A 19,880-nucleotide genomic window follows, 5' to 3' on the forward strand; every position below is an offset into this window, starting at 1 on the left:
TAATTGCTGAATTTTTCTATATACTTGTAGAAACACGGGCTCCACGTAGGGTTGCCAGGTGTCCTGGATTTCGCAGGATGTCCTGGATTTGAGGCTATAACTTAAGCGTCCTGCGAAGACCTCAGGAAGGACGCCTAATGTCCTGGATTTTAAAAAAGATTAAATAACAAATTGATTTTTTTACGCGGCGCTGCGCCCGTGCCATTTTTCGTTTATTACGAACGTAATTATATACTCGCGCCATCTTTTGATGAATAGAAAAAATACCATACTAACCACAGATCGCTTTTCGGCATGTACGCGTGTCTCCAACAAACAGCGCGAGCGCGACGGACCTGCGCGGTGATTTGGCGATTTGTGGTGTTTACTAAATGTTGGGTTTTGAGGACTGAGGTTATAATTTATAATATTTAGTACCAGGTATTCAGTAATTCAGTTATTACTGTTGTCAGCAGCCTGCAAGTATATAGTTGTTTATTATTTTTTAAAGTGTTTAGTAAACCTTATATGCATTTTCTTTCTGACCATTAGAAATTAAAAGGTAAGTTTTTTGGGTTGAAAAATATTTTGATACTTACTAAAGCATTTTTTGTGCTTCTTTTAGTATTTTGTAAAATGGATGAACAAGATGGTCCAACAACACCTCCAAAAAAGGCTAAAAGAATAAATAAATATAGAAAAGAATGGGAAAATACCTTTAATTGGCTCACAGAAGATAATCAAAAAGCTAGGTGCAATTTATGTAAAAAGTCTTTTTCATGTATGTATGGAGGTCTGGGTGACATAAAGAGGCACGCGGAAGGTGCTGATCATAAAAAACACGAAGTTGTGGTAAAACAAAATAAAACACTACAATCATTTTTGGGTCAAACAGAAGCTATGAACTCTCAGCAAGAAAAAATACTGGCCGCAGAAGTGACAAACGTGTATCACACTGTTAAACATGCTCATTCCTATAATTCATTAGATTGCACAACGCAGTTGCTTTCAGTAATGTATTCTGATTCCCATATTGCAACAAAAATTCGTTTGGGTAGGACAAAAGCAAGTATGATTGCTTTTAATGTCCTTGCCCCGTTTTCAATACAAAGTCCATTATGTGAGCTTAGCAAAGGAGTATTTTTTGGAATCTCTACAGATGCCTCCAATCATGGAAGCGCTAAATTATTCCCAATACTTCTAAGGTATTGCATTATTAAAGGTATTATATTTTTTAAGTTAAGATTTTTGTAGATATTATACACCATCAGAAGGAGTAAAATTATTTCTTCTTGATTTTTTCGAAGATCCCGACGAAAGCGCAAATGCCATTTACACCAATATAAAAACTAGAATTGAAAAAGCAGGCCTTTCATTAAACAACATGTCATGCTATTCGGCTGATAATGCAAGTGTAAATTTTGGACGCTTTCATTCTGTGTACCAATTATTATATAAGGAGAATAATTCAGTTCTTGCTGTGGGTTGTCCTGCGCATATGGTGAACAATTCTATAAAAAATGCTTTAGCAAAATGCCGTTTTGATGTGGAAACTTTGGTTTTAAAAACTTTCAGCCATTTTTCATCTCAAGCAAAAAGGTGCAAAGAGTTAAAAGATTTTTTTAATTTCGTGGATTTGGAATATAAAACTATTTTAAGGCATGTGCCAACTCGTTGGCTAAGTTTATTTCCAGCCATAGAAAGATTACTGAACATTTTCCCAGCCATCAAAAGTTACTTTCTTTCCAGGGAAGAAATTATTCCTATTGCACTTCAAGTTTTTTTCTCTGAAGACAATTTTATTGTACAGAAAACTGAATGTTATTTAAGTTTTTTTCACAACATACTGAAAATTGTTTTTGATACAGAGCAAAAACTTGAAAAAGCCGATTTACTTTGCTTCGAGGTTTATAATATTTTAAAATCTCTAAGAGAAAAAATTAATCAACGAATAAATGACAATTTTTTTGGCTTCCTAGCGTCAAACATGTTAAAAACTTTTGCTCCTAATGAACAAAGTCAAATAAGGGAATCCTTTTTAGAATTTTATAAAAATATTGTAATTTATCTTGATTCTAAATATGACTTTTCAGAAAATAATTTGTTTTCAAAATTAAATATTTTTTCTTTAAAAACAACTTTTAATTTTGACTCACTGATGGAAGTGGTAACCAACCTATCAATTGATGTAAATTTTGATAACCTATACGAAGAATTTTGTACAATTAAACCTACTATTGATAAAGCTTGCACTTTAACTGAGGAGTCTATTATACAGAAATGGAATAACATATTCCTAGGAAATCCTGAACTTATTAATTTTCTAAAAATAATACAATTTGTTTTTTCAATATACGGCTCAAATGCTGACTCTGAAAGAATTTTTTCTTTATGTAGTGCAGCTTGGAGCGACAGCCGCAATAAGCTCCTAGTTGATCATGTAAAAGCTGAGCTTCAGATTAAAACAAATTTTAATTTAAAGTGCAAAGAGTTTTACAATATAGCTGTTAAGAATAAAAGGCTGTTGCAAGCAGTCAAATCTAACCAGAAATATTCTTTCTCATTCAAATAACAATAATTTTTAAAGCATTTTCAAGCTCTTATATATCATTTATTTTTACAATATAAGTAGTAATGTAACCTATTTTAATTAATAAAAAAAAATTTATTTGTAAAATAAACGTTTTAAGTTCAAAATAAAAACATGTCCTTCTTTATTTTTATGCGTCCTTCATTTTTTAATCTTGCGTCCTGTGATTTTTAAATTTGAACCTGGCAACCCTAGCTCCACGTAATTTTTGCGAAGAGTAGTCTCAGCCGGGATGTGCCTATTGCAATAGGTTTGCAGGAATTGACGAAACGGGCCGTTTTCCAACTTCTTTAAAGGTATATTGGCCTGAATCATCATTTCACATAAATCAAAATTAAACTTGAATTGTTCGTCCTGTCGCGAAGAGGATGCAACAGATTGTTTGGATTTTTCAATTTCAAATTTTTTCCGCCTTTCTACATGAAGAGTGGTTTGTACATGTTGCGTGACGTTATATTTTTTATCATTTTGTATCTATGCAGAATTATTTTCTTATTAGCTACTTACCTATTAAAATTAAACAAACACTCACCGTTTTAACGCAAGCTCTGCAAAATATTCTACCATTTTCGATTTTTAATTCAGGAAAACCCCTTATCCATTCATCCGGTGTGGATTTTTGTTTTGGCATTATTCCCTAATAAAGGTGACTAATAGATAAAAGAAAATGGTCTGCAAACCACAGGAACGTTCATTCACTAACAATAACGCGGTATGATTCACTCCTTAGTAAATGCAGCGCCAGTAGAATTTGATGAACCAGTGATCACAGATGGCATTGAACAGATTTCGTTAGGTTGATCGTAAAAAATCGTGATAAATCGTGAGAATTCCATTTTGAATGGCAAAGCAGCGGCGTGTTAATTTTTTCTTTACAATTTTTAATATAGTGGACCTTTGTACTTACCAAAGTAAAAATTCAAATACATTAATACATATATGAAATAAAACAAGGTAATATGTATACAAAATTATATTTTTAATCAGAGTCTAAATCAGACCCCTCATTTTCTTTGTTTTTGTACAAATCAGTACTATTCATTTTCTTACACATCTCTTTGTTTATTTCAAACTTATCGCATTGACCGCCTTCGGAAACCAAACTTTTTGTTAGTAGTATACCCTCCAAGGTACTACTAATTAATCTGTTTCTCATATTGGTTTTATTCAAATTTATTTGAGAAAAACACCTTTCTACATTCGCACTGGAGTGCGGTAAAGATAATAAATTAAATACGAAAGCAATTAATTTACCAAATTTTTGTTCACCGGTACCCAATTTTATTTTAGAAACTTTCCGCCAAAATGATACGATGTCATCACCAATACATAAATTAAAATCATCAAAATTTATATTTCGCAACATTCTCCATTGACTATCGATGTCTTGAAGACTATGGGAGTGCAGATTGGAAAAATGTGACACAACATCGGCAATAGATTTAACTTTTCTATTTACAACAGTCTCTGGATCCATGAAATCCAATTTTGAAAAAATAGAATCTTTTAAGGGAAATCTAGACAAGATCTGTTTTAAAGATTCAATATAAAATTGAAGGCATTGCTTTTTAATTTGCAAAAGGGTCTCTGAATTAGCACTGCTATTTATTACGGCGCCAAAGTACATTTCTTCAATATTTTGGAAGTTCCGTGGATTTTGGAAATCTATCTCGTAAACATTTAATTTACTCATGATACTGTCTTTAATAAAACATTCCATAATTGTTTTTATGGTGTTGCTGACTTCTTTATAAATAGTATGAATTTGTGGCTGTTCACTTTGCATTAACGTATTTAATTTATTAAAAAATGGTAAAGCATAAGCCAAAAATTCTAAGTACAATTTTGTTTCAGGTTGTTGAAGAAGGTGTAAAATAGAAAATGCTGCTTGATCTTTTTTAGATGATGCTTTATCCGTAAAGTATAGCGTTAAAGCGCCGTATTGAGTGAGTAACCTAGTGACAACTGACTCTAGTGACAGCCATCTTGTAGAAGATGGGTGTAGCATTTTTACTGGAGATACATTAGCAAATTGTTGAAATTCTTTCAATTCCTCAGTTCTTTTGGGACTATTGGAAAAGTAATTATAAACATATCTGGCGAATTTTTCAACTTCTTCAGGAAGCTTTTCGCACGCATATGACGCGCAAAGGTGGAAACTGTGACATATGCATTTCATGACAAATATTCCAGGTATAAGTTCTTTGATACGACTTACGACAGAATTTTGGCCCCCCATCATATTATTTGCTCCATCAGAAGCAAAACCGATACAGTTTTGTTTAAAATCAATTCCATACTTATTGAAAAATTGAATTATATGTTCAAACAAAGCTGCGCCAGTAGCGTCATGTATTGGAATTAACGCCAAAAAGTAGTCTTTTACATTATTGTTATTACAATTTATCCTTGCAACTAGGCACAAATTTTTAGTGCACGAGCGATCAGTTGACTCATCGGCAATTAAACTAAATTTGTTACTGTTCATCAAAGCTATTAGATTTTGCCGATGAGTTTCACCTGTTACGTTTGTAATAATTGATTTAATTTTGGTAGGACCGCATTTGATTTTTTTAGCGATGGCCGAGTCACTGCACACAGCACGCATTAAATCTGGAAGATGTTCCATTATCTTAAATGGAAGATTATGTTCCGCGACAAAACCGGCAATTCGTATCTCGGCTTCTTTTGCCCTCATCTCTGTGGTCATTTCTTTTGTCTTCTCAGCAAACATGGACGTAATGGTTTTTTGTCCTACGGTAGATACACAAGATTTCGTATGTTTTGATGTATACTCGTGTTTTACCAAATCACCCTTTCCATGGGTGATTTTTATGTCACATTTGCATGCTTTACACCTATATAAAATTAAGCTATATTTAACACTTTGTGTTCCGTATGAACTATAGGCGTAACTTACCAACCAAAAGATGCTCCATTTTGGCTTTCTTGTAACCATGGCATTTGTTTCTCCCAATCCTTCTTGTATTTTTGTTTGTACGCCAATTTAGGCCTCTTACGCGACGTTGAAGCCGAAGGTGAACTATCATCTGTGTCACTATCAACACGATTTGAATCGGAACCGGAAGACATTTTCGCTTCAGCACATTAGTGATTAATAGTTTATTTAGTTACGTATATTGTCAATAATAAAGTTGATGAAGAAACCCGAGTATACGTACAGGTACGGTCCAAACTGACTATGACTAATGAAATTAGCAAATTTGCATTAGAAACCGAACTGTGCGGTGTGCCAAAGTTAAACTGACTAATTAAAAATTAAAATCTCTCTATCTATAATAGGTATGCGTAAGGATTTCTACAAGACAATAATTCCTTAGTAAAAGTAATATACGCTGAGCGCGCAAGCCGACATCTGAGTGGCCAGGGATAAGGCAGCGTGGAAAAACACAACACAACACATCATGATTCATTCAACATTCACGTCGGTATCACGTTACTAACGTTACGCTTACGCTGCTTCAGCTCATTCTTTACTCATATCCATATGACTGTTGAATCAGCTGAATGTGCTATTGTTTTAATAACTGTTTCGTTTTGTGCATATAAATTTTATTCATGAATCAGATTAAAAAATTGAAAGTATTTTTTGAAATACGGAAAATCTTGAGATTTACTACTGTATTCGTGAGATCGTGAGATGTAACTCAAGATCGTGAAATCTCACGATAAATCGTGAAATCTGGGATCACTGTGAACAGCTGTGTGGCTGTGATTTACGCGTCTCGGTGTAACTTCTGTAATCGCTGCGTGCAGGTGAACGTGTTAACAGTCTTTTATTTTCATAGAATCAGCAAAAAAGCATTAAATAAGCATATTAACGTCAATAAGCATTTCTCTTTAAAAAAAAGCTGAAAAAGCATAACAAAGTATGGTCGGTATGAATCAAAATGCGAAATTAGGTCTAATATTTTGAATAGTTTTGGCGTGCTTATAATACTCACGATAAGCATAAAACCTAGATATCCGCTCTCTAGTTATAACTAGACCGCGCGTAACGTAGATTTTACTATAAACGCCTGTTCTGCCCTGCTAAGCACAGAGGGGGTATCTACAACAGAGGTAAACTTGAGAAATGGAGGTCTAAAGTTGTATGTTATCCATTTTTGCTTTTGTATAGGCTTAATATATCAAATCATAGTTATTCAATTAAAAATTGTTTCGCCTATTTGAAACCAACGTTTTGTAACTATAAACCTTCATTTATAATTATAACTGCATTTACAACTGACCAAAAAATTAAACCAATGTTGGAATACTAAGATCATTTAGCGTAAGTACAAAAAACTAGAATTGCTAAGTAGTATCTGCGTACTTACGGTTGAATTGGTTTAGTAAATACACATGTAACCAAGTTTCCTGAGTATTTTATTGTCCGAAATAGAGGGAATAGTCTATAATAGACAAAGTAGGGAGCTATTTTTAAGGGAGGTCAAAATTGACTCATATATAACGATTTGTAAATGTATAAAAATAATACAAATAATTAGGAAATGAAGCAAAATGATTAAGATCGTACATCACTAAAATAAAATGAAATACCATGGTAGTACTAAAAAAAACTAATTTATTAAAACATACGAAACACACCCAAATACTAAGCTAGAGATAAGGTTACAGCATGATAGCCTAATTAAACGTGCGAGTAGAATAACAAAACTTCCCATCTGTAATCGATAGTCCTACTTAGTGCACTAACTAGTTGTCACCTGGCCTCTCTGGTAGATTTTCCCAAAACGGAAACCGGTTTTCTGGTATAATAGCTTTTTTCCCATGAACTAGTTCTTTCAAAATGGAGGTTTTTCTTTTATGTGAAATTCCTATCGGCATTTCGTGTGCTGGTGGGACCTTCAAACCTTTTTTTAAAGTTGTAGCATTAAGAAAATGAAGTTCTTTCCAATCGTCATTCTCATTAAAAGAACTTTTATAATACAGATTCATTTTACCCCTGATCGCCTTTATTTGATTCATTTCCTTTAAATAAGGCAAAGGTTCCTTTGCATCAGAACATTCAACAGATGAGTGTTTTTTCTTTGTATTAGGTGTCGTATTATTTTTCTTTTTGGTAGTTCTTTTAATGCTGCAGTCTACCCATTGAAAAAAGTCGCTTGGTTTCATCTCAGCTACTGCAACTTTTGAAGAGGCACTTTGAACACATTTTTTAAAATCCTCGAAGTCATACACTTTCTTGAATTGTTGTAATGATTTTTCTACCCTATGGTGAAACGAATCCGCCGACATAAAACTGTGTCCTGTTTCAAAGTATTTTATGTGGATTGTATCAGCAGATATTTCAGTTGAGTTGACACAAAAAACAAGATGTGTAAGAAATGCCCAGTTTTTGTTCTGCGAGGAACAATTGTCCATCCACAGAATTATGGTTTTAACATCACGTCCTTCAGTTAAAAAAAATTTGTATGCAGTGCTAATTAGCTCTTCTTTATTCCTTCCCCGAATTGCATCGTGCCATACACATGCCACCGTTGGACGTTTCGATTTGGTCCCAACAGGAACAAAACATTCATTATATACAGTTAGCCTTGTGGTAAAAATGACATTTTTGAACATGTCACATCTTGGTAGCATTATGACTTTTTGCATATCGACAGAGTAAATAATTTCATCTTCATTTGATACCTTAGCGGAGTCATTCTTGTAGTCTTGTCTTGCAGCACCAGCATTCTTAATGTGAGAATCGTAGATTTTGCAAGTTTCACAGTTCTCAATTTGTACGTTTTCTTTGTTGTGCTCATGTAGGTTAAAATGTTCACATCGTTCGCATTGTTCATGACCAAGTTTCACAAACGAGATGTTTAACTTTGATACCTCACTTCTATACAGATCATAAGAACATTTAAAATTTTGATGCTTTTTTACAAAATCTTCGTGCATTTTTGTAATGGTTAAGTCGCTTGGTAAATACCTACGGTTAGGCGCATGCTCACGCCTGTAGTGAGAAATTGAGGGTTCAAAAGATTCGATGTGTTTTACAATAACCTCATGATCAACTTTGTTTGCTGGAATGCGCCCTTTCCTTTTATCATGACTGGATGAAATGTTGGTCGTTTGCTTAGAAAGGCTCTGCAAGATTTTGTCATTATTTTTTTCATAGCCTAATGTAGCTAAGAAAAACGTCTTGCACACGCGTAGTGAGGTACCATCCGCATTTTTTAGAAAATACTCATTGGTAAAAGAACGCCTTGAGTTTGGACTGCATGTTGTTCGTCTGGTTACCGGCTTTTTGCTTACGGAACTCAGAACAAATGTTTTCTTTTCCTGTGTTGTAGGAAGACACCAATACTGTTTATTAATCTCTTTTCGTCGTTCAGGAGTTATAATTGAAGAGCATTTGACTTTGCAGGTAACTGGACATGATTGTTTTACATTGTGCCCCTCCATTGCTTTTCTTTTCTTAATTGTATTCCTTTCGGTTCGCGACAACAAATATTTCTTTCTCTTTCTTGGGTTTCCAGTCTTGGTAAGTCCACAATCAATTTCTAATTGAGCTTCCGGTATTGGATCACTAGGGGTTTCAGGAACAACCTTATTTACAGTAGGATTATCTGATGTAACTTCAGTTTCTGCTCCTAATTCAATTGGATTAACACTCGGACTAACATTAATACTGATACATACCATTGTTGAAATTTTGGTTATCCTCAGCTGAAGAAATGCAAGGTTGATTAATTGTACGTATTTCATCGAAAGGTAACTGAAGACCATCTATCTGAATACCATCAACATCTATTTCAGTCTCAATATAGTCAATAACTGGATCCAAATATCCGTTATCGTTAATTATATATATGCCATCAGGTATAACTGCTGCTGCACTGGTGGTAGGCGCAGAAACACACAAATCACTATCGCCTAATAAATGATCAGTTTCCGTATCTTTAGCTTCAGATAGATTAAAATCATTACGAGGATCGTTGGAGTTGCCTTGATGAAGGTTTGCGTTGTTGGAGGCGGTATTAGCTTTTGAAGTACTTGTCACCGTAGCCGTTTTCAACTTTTCTCGTTGATCAATACACAAACTCACTAAATGTTTACCTCGTGAAGCCATCAGTTAAACCAACAATGTAAATGTAACGAAGTGAATTTATTATTAATTATAATAATAATACTCAGAAACACAGTCACTGACGCTGCCTGATATGCACTTATTAATTTACTGCAGCTGTTTATTAAGGTTAAAAATGACGTCCACTTACTAGAGTATAATGGGGGCAAGTGATACTTTACTAAAGCAAAAAATGTAGTATGTGACGTTTGCTAAGGCAAAACGCCTTATCTGCAGTAGTTACGGCTGCAGTTGTCTAGTAATCTGTACTTACTCCCAAAGCCTTTAGTAATTCAAGCAAAAAAGGTAGTTACGGCTAACGAAATACGCATGTTTGTTAATATTCAGGCGAAGATACAACTATAATACCTTAGTATTAGGCACATTAAACCGCAAGGAGTCACTTGGCATCGATTTCTCAATTTCCCCAAAAATTGCAGTTACCCCCTTTGTGCTTAGTAGGGCAGTGTTGTCAATATAGGATAGGCAACCAACTGTTCATTGCGGGGCAGACGTACGTTCTGCAGCTTGCTTTAGCCATGTTTATTCTAAATTTTAGTAGCAAAAAGAGATAACATACAGCTGTTAACTGTTTTAATCGAATTTATTGGTATTTTATTTGAAGTAAATTGATATACATATAACTGCCTTACTCTAGTCCTAGTTTGATTTATATGTGTATTTTGGTGGTGAACACGTATGGGAAAATATACTCTTAAAACTAAAGTTGTAAGTAGTAAGATATGATTATTTAGCGGATTTTGATTCAATATATTCCTATCCAAAAACCCAAATGGGCTGTAACTGTTATTTATTTTTCTTAGACTGCTGATAACCATTTTGTTTACAACGCGGTGTGGTGTGGATTGAATGAAAAACCTGAACACATTTTCAGCAATTTGGCAAATTTTTAATGCATCGCTTGATACGTGCAACAATCCTCCACGATGTTTTCTAGTTAAAAGCTTTGAATGACTCTCTGATGCGAATATCGCATCTGCACATATGGAACATTTAACAGACTTACCTATTTTTCTTGTAACAAAACCTGAAATATACTTAGTACCAGTAAGTACTTAGTTACGTCTATACCTAATAGACAAATAGGTACTGCCGTTGTCTTGCTGGTAAAGGATGTCGAATAATAGTTCTACGTTATTTTAAGTGAATGGGAAAGTCGAAAACGCTCGGTATTGCATTATTGTTTAACACCTTCGTAGGTACCTTTCTAAAATCGGCTTCATTCCCCGCAAAATGCATTATGGTGGGAGTAAATTTTTCTCTTCGAATGGCTCTGATCCATTGGCCCTTTAAACTTTTATCCGTTGAAAATCAGCGTATTATTTAAAAATTTATCGACAGAGTACATGTTGATAGGCACAAGTTAACCTAAGTTTATTGGTTTATTCTCAACAGAAATTTATCTGTTCACTAATTCGAGCTAATCACGAGAATGATTAATGAACGGAACATCTAAAATATCAGCTTATTTCATTATATTGCATATCATCTCAGCGATTTTTGCCCCGCGGTGCATTGTGTGTTGCATACTGTGTCGACAACACCTTAGATACGTTAAGCGCAGTCTAGTTATAGCAAGTCTCTGAAATTTTCAAAACAAGTTATTGCAACGATTATTCCTGAAGTTTGTGCTGCGATAATAGACGCTCTACGACATGAAATTAAGGTAGGTAAGATACTTTCTTCACGATCATATTGTAATCAGTCTCATAATTGTCATTTTGAAGGATAAGGAAGTTGTGTTTTACAACACTTATTTTTCCAGGAGGGAGGAAAGTAGATTCTCGAGGTTAGTAATGTTCGATTCGAGGTTAGTAATATTTCATTACCTACCTCGATTTAGTTGCTAATATCCTAATGGATGGCGCTCTCATCGTAACTGTCTGACACCGATGACAGCTGATTTAGATGCAAATTGTTCAAAACCGCATTTTAAAAACAATTCTTATTCTTATTATGAGTAATATGGATTATTTTAAGTTCTGTGCTTTTTTTTGTAAATTGCAAATGAACGACCAAACGCGAAAAAGTGAAATAAGTAAATGCGTACCGAAGTAAACACAAGTAGGAGTTGTGATTAACTTTAGCCAGATTACGGGAAATGATGGTTTGTTTCACGTAACCTAAAACTAAACGAGCGCGGTGCTAAATGGTTAAGTAAAAACAAAAGCAAAAAGAAACCGTTAATTATTAAAGGATCGGTAAGTATATAAAACTCGAACTTGAGTTTAATAAAATTGATTGTTACTTTAGAGAGCCCATTACTGTTTAAATTTCTGGGTGGAAAAGTTCAATTCTTGTCTATAAGACATGGAAACATTGGGTTGCGCTTGCGACCCATGAGAAGAGCAAGGGATGGCAATTTATGGCATCATAATGTTGCATATCGGAGACGTCGTAGCACTACCTGAAGAGGATACTGCCATACTTTGTTATTTTCGCGTGCCCGTAAAGCGAACGGGCCACTGAATTGGCGACGAAACCTCCTGCTAGTGCAGCCAATCTACAGCCACCGAACTGTTTTAAGTTGAAGAACTCCACTGGCACTTGCTAATATTGTAGCGATCATATGCCAAAAACAATGTCCGGTAATTAAATGTAATTTGTCACATTTTAGAAATAGATAATGCTATTTTTTAGGGCTATCGTATTGGAACAGGTGTTTAGTGACTACCTGATTGGATCTGGAGAATAAATCTTTCGTTATTGACATCTGCACAGATTATAATACTAATATTGTAACCCAGTCTAAATCTGTAATCACAAAAGATCGCTGTAGGTACATTTTAGAATAATAAAACTGACATGGTCATTAGGCATTACCGCATTAGGTTTGAATGTGGATCACAACATTATTTGGTCGTTCATAATGTGGATGATTTTTTTACCTTTACCTCATTAAAATAAGCAAGTAAAACATGAAGTTTTACCTATACCCTTTCCTGCCCACCATTGTTCATTCACTTCAAAAATTCATTCGGGGAGTAAATTTTTTACTACACTCAATTTCCCTTATTTGAGGGGATGTACATTTAAATTCTTTTGTATGGGCCATTTTTTAACATACATGTTAAATTAATATGAATATTAATTAGGTAAATTTCCAAATCTGTATTACCGACAACATTTTATGTAGGGCAATAATATTGCAGATGGCGCATAAGATGAATATAATACGTATAAATTTAGTGAATTATTTTATTTTTGATAATGGAATGATTATAATGATGATCGTGAATAAAATCGTATACGAACCTCGACGAAAGGTTATTTTTCTTAGAATATAATCACCCTCGGCGCTGCGCGCCTCGGGTGATTAAAATTCTTCGAAAAATAACCTACTTTCGCACTCGGTGCGTAATATATTTTTTTAATCCACTTAGTTACTAAATAAACTGTGCGGATTTACTTTTTAAATATTTTTTTTACTAAGGCCAGTATTCGCGTTCTTAGTAAATTCAAGATTATCGTTTATACACGACTTAAATAATTTTATCAAAAAAATAAATTGCTACATTTAATGACTCTCTATATCTCTATCATTTTCCGATAAGACCTCTAGTTAGAATTAATATTTGGGCTTCAAAAATTACTCAAAAGTTTCGACTTTTATTGCAAATATCAGTGACCATTGTGTGTTGCCTATCCTGTATCCCTAGCACCCTTAAACCAGCGCAGTAAACCAGTAACAAGGGATTGAGAAGAGTTTTTGTTCCTGAGAGAATGGTTTAAAGCCCGCCGAGGGCTTTAATATTCTTAAGGGAACAAAAACTAGTTTAATCCAGTGTTGCTTATATTATTTTTTCCAATACCGACCGATTTAAATCCATTTTTCGATGAATTGTTTACAAGAAAACAAAAATGTTTTAATTAAAATTACCTGTTAATGCACAAAAATTAAGGATTAAATTCAATAAAACAATGTAGGAATTGGAAAAAAATATAAAATAAGCAAATTGAATGCCAAAGATAAATTTAAATTAGGTAGCGTAAAAGGAATCCAATGCAAATAACTGGGACAATTTAGATAGTAGGTATGACTTAGGTACCATAAATTTGATGATGTGTAGATCAGAAAATAGTTACCTTTTCAGGTGCAAAATTTATTAAAATTACATATTCTATACAAAATAAATGCACATTAGTGTTAGTATACCATACACCTATACATAAACTATATATCTAAATATAAGGCGCATCTTACAGTTTAATAGTATCAGTAACAAACATTTAAATAAATATATTTTGTGCTTAATTAGTGCCAGAATCTGAATTTATTACAGGAAGAAATAACCACGCAGTAGCAACAATCATTTACACAGAAATAACCATATCATAGTCCGGAACACCTGCACGATAAGACTGAACGTATCTTATGTGAGTGGCACTATCGATGTAGCTTTTTTTCACAGCCGGATCATCACGCATTAAGGTACGCCACTCCATCTACAAAATTCAATCTCACTATGTTCAAATTTAAGGATGTTTGCTATATCTCACCAATTTTTTATAGTAATCGGGTTTGATTGTGAAATGGCTGCCGAATAGTTTCAATAAATCGGCTCGTTCGCACCACGGCCAAATCATATAATCTAACATTCCAGGTTTATGGCCGCTAAAGAAAGGTCCCTCTCGTCTTTTTAATTCGTTCTCGAACGAAGCGAGTCCTTCGACTATTATGCTCCTGTAATCCTCTATGTAACTTCGATTTGTATTTAGAATTAGTTTGAACATGGCGTTTATTACCTGAAAAATAGTGTGTAAGAACATTACATGTAGGTACTCCAGTCACACTTTAGGCGACTCTTGCTAGACGCATTGCGGACATATGAGCTTTCATGGTAATTTTTATCTTTTTCTGAAGTCCAATAGGTCAGTATATGTAAGTAGTGAAGAATATGACAATTTTGATTAGTTACGTACTGTTGCTATAAAATGGTCAAAGAAACCAAGATCGGTACTAAAAATTTTGCAAAGAAATGACCCATTTACACATCAAACCAAGCGCAAGTGGTGTGGGAATCATTAGGAACGGCTTGGAATATGTTTTTCGGATTAAAATCTCTAATCTGGCAACACTGCCAAACACTAGCTTTTGGATATAATCTTGGAACATTATGTACAGGCAACCTGCGTCAAGCTGAAGCACTAGCGCGTAGCCGTCTATACATGTTTTTCAACCACCATTGGATAGAATTTCTACCAGTAGCGCAGTAGCGCTGCCATTGGCTCAACGCGCATTCGTCTAGTGCTTCAGCTAAACGCGGGTCGCCTGTAATACTTGTATTTGTCAAAAATGTATTTTGTGTCCTAAAAGTGTATTTATTGGTTTCATTGAGCTTGCTCCAACTTATAGAGGGTTACTCCGAGTAATGACAGCAATGCATTTATAAGAGACCAACGAACATAAGATGCTTGAAGCCTCCCCAATTGGACACAAACAAGGAAAAAACCATATGAATGGGTACCAAGCAAGAGTTATCCAATGTGTCTCACATACCTTGTTAAATTGGTCAACTAAAATGCGATCTTTTGCCTTCTGAAGGGGATCCCTAGGATATAACGGATGTGTCGTCCATATGTCTTCTAAGTAATCGGCAATTATTAAGCTCTCATAAATGACATCTCCACTCTCGACTTCTAGAGCAGGAACTTTACCCAATGGACTTTTTTCGTAGAACCAGTCTGGTATACTCGATAGGTTAATGTAAACTACATCGTACCTGTAAAGTAAATTGTTATCGAGGTGAAAAGTATAACGCTAGGTAAGTGAATTTACTAGGTCGAGAGAAATAACTTATATTTTGCACTATAGAGAAACTCTAAATGGAAAAACAGTGATTGTTCTCTTCAATAAAAAAATGGGCAATTGAGCATCTCGCTTCCTCAAAAAACGTCTCCAATTTTGAGATCGGTAAATTACTGTTGTGTAAACTACACGAGAGTGCCGTTTCTTTAGGTTGTCGAAGATGAGAGCGAGTCACGGTCTAAATATCGGAAATAGCACTCAGGACAACCTGTATATGTAACATAATTCAAGTTCTTTCATAAGATCTGGGGATTTTTTTTCATTGTTGAATTGTCATTTTCATGTTAGTTTTTTCATTGCAAAATTTAGTTGATAATTATTTAATTCATTTAAATCTATTTGCTGTATTTAGTTTATATGATCAATTTAAAACAGGTAACTTTAATCAAACTTTTTAAAACGCGAGTTTAAAGTGTGATAAAAAGTTGACATCGGACAAGAATTTCTTGTTTTTTGCCAAACAATGTCACGTGCGGGCTAAGCGATGCAGGTGTTTGATCAGTTATGGCGATATAGAGAAATTTCGAGTAACGCCGGGTTAATAACAATGTTGAATTTGTTAAAGGAAGTGGTTTTTTTTGCTTAAATAGGAAGAATGAAAAGAGCGAAATGTCTATTACGCTAATTTTGGCACTGGAGTCCATCCGGCGATGTAATTTTAAGAAAAAGAATCGTCTTCACGTTAGTAAAATAGTAATAATGCTGTGCAAGAAGTTTTTTCGCATGGAATTTCGACTTAAAAAAAGTTTGTGTGAATAAAGAAATAACTGGGGTAATACAAGAGAAGTCTTACTGTCCGAGCAGCCACAAAGTTAAGTGACATTGTTTTTGAGCCCGTAAGTTATTGTGGTGCATTAAAAGTGATTTTTTTTGTTTTTGTGAGAAAAATCTGTCAGATTCATCTTAAAGTGTGTATTTTTAGCGCGGCGATGCCGATTTTATAGATTACAAATACGACCATCTTCTTCAAATCATAATATTCTGATGACATTTGGCATCGTTGTTGATCATAAGAGCCTGTACTGTAAAGTCAAGGTGAGGCGGACTATGGGTATCATACTGAACAATAAATGGAATATCTAGCCTTTTGGCTCTTGCCTAAAATTGTGGTTAGTACTATAATGATCTGATCCGGTACTGCTATTTTGATTCCCCGTATACCTACATACTTAAACAAGCGGCACCTTCAAAACTTTCATGTCAAAATGATGGACAGACGGTCGGATCGGACTGCGTCGTACGAATGGAACTCATGTGTTATGTTATATATTATGGCGGTTCGGGACATGAGACACAATATTTTTACGTAGAATCCAGTGGCGTGTTAATTAAAACAATTTTTGAAATGACATGTTTCTACTATTGTTGATTGGTATCAGCTGCCTTAATTACCATGCATACAATAAACAAAACAAAATTTCCATGAATTGATGGCCTACTATTTAAAAAAAAATATCAAAGTCCTCGTTTGAGATCGAAGGGACTTCAGCGCATTTTTGTGTGGCAGATCAGTATTCTATTAGCCACTGTCGACTCAACCATCAATAACAGATCTTGTCGAAGGCTACTACATTCACTAACCGCTTCCCACTTTCCGCGTGCACCCGCAATTCGCTTTTAAAGATTTAACTCCACCATCAGTAAGATCGTGTTGGGGGCTACCACATTCCCTTTGACGGTACCCACTTCCGACGTTCCGTTCACCCGCAATTCGCGTTTGAAAATTTGACTCCACCATCAGGAAGATCGTGTGGGGGGCTACCACATTCCATTTGACGGTACTCCCTTTCGACGTCCCGTTTACCCGCAATTCGTGTTTGAAGATTTGACTCCACCATCAGGAAGATCGTGTCGGGGGCTACCACATTCCCTTTGACGGTACCCCCTTCCGACGTTCCGTTCACCCGCAATTCGCGTTTGAAGATTTGACTCCACCATCAGGAAGATCGTGTCGGGGGCTACCACATTTCCTTTGACGGTACCCCCTTCCGACGACCCGCAATTCGCTTTTAAAGATTTGACTCCACCATCGGGGGTCTACCACATTCCCTTTGACGGTACCCCCTTCCGACGTCCCGTTCACCCGCAATTCGCGTTTGAAGATTTGACTCCACCATCAGGAAGATCGTGTCGCGGGCTACCACATTCCCTTTTACGGTACCCACTTCCGACGTCCCGTTCACCCGCAATTCGCGTTTGAAGATTTGACTCCACCATCAGTGAGATCGTGTCGGGGGCTACCACATTCCCTTTGACGGTACCCCTTCCGACGTCCCGTTCACCCGCAATTCGCGATTGAAGATTTGACTCCACCATCAGGAAGATCGTGTCGCGGGCTACCACATTTCCTTTGACGGTACCCCCTTCCGACGTCCCGTTCACTCGCAATTCACTTCTATTGGCGACACGAGAAAGAGAGACAGCGATTCGAGATTTACGAAACGTTAAACCGCGTGAGTTCGCAACGGAAAGTAAAAGGCGCCCGAAGTTGACTACTTCTCGAAGACGCGCGCGCGCGCCTCGCAAAAGGTCGTTAATTTCGCCCCTATGACAAAAAAACAAAATTCCGCCACGCAGGAGTTGTGCGCGTTTACATCTTTCCGACGACACCAATTTCAAAAGAATCGGACCAAAACTGTAGTAGAAGATAGGAAAAAACTGAAAAACCTTCACGTTAGTATACTACGCTCGAGGATGACGCCCAGATGTCGCCAACCCCACATCATGTAGCCATGCCCCTAAGGTTGACAAATTTCACGGCCCTGTAGATACACGTACCTACACCCGTTGCCTTTCTACGCGTCCACATTTGCTGCCAGCCAGCCAGCCAGGCAGCCAGCCAGCCAGCCAGCCAAAGTGAGATTAAAAGCTACTTTTTACAAATAAATTTGCAAAAATGCGCTAAAAAGTAAAAAAATAAGGTTTTTATGACTAAAATTAAAAAAAAAATTTTAAAAACAGGTTTTCGCCCTAAGGCGATAACTTTAGCGCATTTTCCATGCATTGATCAATATTCCCCAAAATGCCATAGCTATGCGAATTGTGTTTTTCTTTACTACAAGCACCTAAGGTTAAAATGTCAAAGAAATGTCTCCATAAATAAGAAAAATTACATTGCGCACACATTTTTACTGTATGCAATATGTTTGCCTTCACTAGAACTATCTAAGGTTAACATTTCAACAAAATATGTTAACAAATAAGAAAGTTGATATTGCGCAGTTTGCGCATATTAATCGTCAGGTGTCGAATTTAAAAAGAAGGAACTAAATATATTAAAAACTATAGGAGTAGTTAAGTGCTCGGATGGACGGCCGGACGGAGAAATTCGGCATAACAGCGCCTTCCAACATGAATTTGAAAACGTGCCCAAAAATTTTTTTTGACTACGCCACTGGAGTCTACATAAACATATAAAATAGGCAGTTTTTACCTTTTTCTTGTCACCCGCACGTTAGTAAGAGAGGTATTGCATTGGGGTAAAATAAATAAATAAATAAATAAATAAACAAATAAATAAATAAATACCAATACGGTAACATTCCAAAAAGTCAAACTTTTCGTTTGCACCCTGTAGCTCACAAAAGAACGTAGCTTTCTGTTTGTGGTATGGAAAGTTTCACAAAAAAATGGCACAGGGCTTCAAAAACCGGACGTATCTATCTTTAAAATCAGCTGTCGGTTCATTTCGTTGAGACCTTAGAATACAATAAAAAATTAATTTTTAGCCCCCCCCCTCAGGCCCCCTCGCTCACTGATCTCGAAAACGAGTCGCACGGGAAACTTTAGTTTGTACAAACCAATTTATTTCGATGAGACCTTTCATTAGAATACCAGAAGGGTAGAACATGTGTTAACCCCCCCCCCCCCCCCATTTTCTAAAGTTTAACTTGGCACCACTAAAGGCATGTTTATGCAAAATCTGAGACCAATTGGTTGTCGTATGTAAAAGTTATGCACGTTATTTCTCTTTCAAAAACAGCATCTCAGGAAATAATTCGTGGGGGGGGGGCCTTTTAGACAGCAAAATTTGATGGCCGTCTGGCACACCTTCAAGGTATAGGCTACCTACTGCAAGCAATTCCAGGTCTCTAGGACCATTCCCCTAGAAGTACTTCGAAACGGCAGAAGTGGGTGTCCGGACGGACGGACGGACGGACAAAACGCAAACAGCAGCACATTTTTTTTAATTATTAAAAAATGCGCTAAAAAAATGAAGTGATATAACCGGTTTTTGCCTATTGGTACAAAATTGAAAATTTGTTACTGAAACTAGCCGAATTTTCATAATCATTAACGCATATTTAAGATTTAATTACCTTCTAATTCAAGTTTTAATTTTGAATTACCTTGGTGTAATTACTGTGATTAAAGTTTGAAGCGAAATTACAATGGAA

The 19,880-nt window shown here is 35.7% G+C and overlaps 4 protein-coding genes across 4 annotated transcripts in view; 1 reads left to right on the plus strand and 3 right to left on the minus strand.

The window, feature by feature from the left end:
* Positions 1-510: 510 nt before the first annotated feature.
* On the plus strand, positions 511-1,797 carry LOC116165940. Its single transcript, XM_031480715.1, has 3 exons — positions 511-1,184; positions 1,234-1,712; positions 1,790-1,797. The coding sequence occupies exons 1-3, from the start codon at positions 616-618 to the stop codon at positions 1,795-1,797; spliced, it is 1,056 nt and encodes a 351-aa protein (XP_031336575.1). The 5' UTR covers positions 511-615.
* Positions 1,798-3,332: 1,535 nt separating this feature from the next.
* Positions 3,333-5,698, minus strand: LOC116159056 (SCAN domain-containing protein 3-like). Its single transcript, XM_031471950.1, has 2 exons — positions 5,490-5,698; positions 3,333-5,427 (listed from the first exon to the last, which is right to left on the minus strand). The coding sequence occupies exons 1-2, from the start codon at positions 5,660-5,662 to the stop codon at positions 3,549-3,551; spliced, it is 2,052 nt and encodes a 683-aa protein (XP_031327810.1). The 5' UTR covers positions 5,663-5,698; the 3' UTR covers positions 3,333-3,548.
* A 901-nt stretch (positions 5,699-6,599) lies between these two features.
* LOC116165948 lies at positions 6,600-10,087 on the minus strand. The gene is made up of 3 exons (XM_031480729.1): positions 9,227-10,087; positions 8,228-9,177; positions 6,600-6,641 (listed from the first exon to the last, which is right to left on the minus strand). The coding sequence occupies exons 1-3, from the start codon at positions 9,654-9,656 to the stop codon at positions 6,600-6,602; spliced, it is 1,422 nt and encodes a 473-aa protein (XP_031336589.1). The 5' UTR covers positions 9,657-10,087.
* Positions 10,088-13,745: 3,658 nt separating this feature from the next.
* LOC116158692 (pyrimidodiazepine synthase-like) overlaps positions 13,746-19,880 on the minus strand; it is a 10,111-nt gene continuing 3,976 nt past the window's right edge. Inside the window, exons 3-5 of the mRNA XM_031471519.1 lie at positions 15,175-15,397; positions 14,175-14,420; positions 13,746-14,120 (exon numbers count right to left, since the gene is read on the minus strand). Of these exons, the coding sequence (XP_031327379.1) occupies positions 13,989-14,120; positions 14,175-14,420; positions 15,175-15,397 (601 nt within the window). The 3' untranslated portion in view covers positions 13,746-13,988. The remainder of the gene's footprint in view (positions 14,121-14,174; positions 14,421-15,174; positions 15,398-19,880) is intronic.

This window comes from Photinus pyralis, unplaced genomic scaffold (genome assembly GCF_008802855.1).
Source record: "Photinus pyralis isolate 1611_PpyrPB1 unplaced genomic scaffold, Ppyr1.3 Ppyr1.4_LG1, whole genome shotgun sequence".
Lineage (NCBI taxonomy): Eukaryota > Metazoa > Arthropoda > Insecta > Coleoptera > Lampyridae > Photinus > Photinus pyralis.

Coding starts and splice junctions, on each gene's coding strand:
- LOC116165940 (XM_031480715.1), top strand. CDS start 616: ATGGATGAACAAGATGGTCCAACAACACCTCCAAAAAAGGCTAAAAGA. Junction 1,185..1,233: donor TTATTCCCAATACTTCTAAG/GTATTGCATTAT, acceptor AGATTTTTGTAG/ATATTATACACCATCAGAAG.
- LOC116165948 (XM_031480729.1), bottom strand. CDS start 9,656: ATGGCTTCACGAGGTAAACATTTAGTGAGTTTGTGTATTGATCAACGA. Junction 9,178..9,226: donor TAACCAAAATTTCAACAATG/GTATGTATCAGT, acceptor CAATTGAATTAG/GAGCAGAAACTGAAGTTACA. Junction 6,642..8,227: donor ACAAGAATGACTCCGCTAAG/GTATCAAATGAA, acceptor CCTCTGTTGTAG/ATACCCCCTCTGTGCTTAGC.
- LOC116159056 (XM_031471950.1), bottom strand. CDS start 5,662: ATGTCTTCCGGTTCCGATTCAAATCGTGTTGATAGTGACACAGATGAT. Junction 5,428..5,489: donor AATGGAGCATCTTTTGGTTG/GTAAGTTACGCC, acceptor AATTTTATATAG/GTGTAAAGCATGCAAATGTG.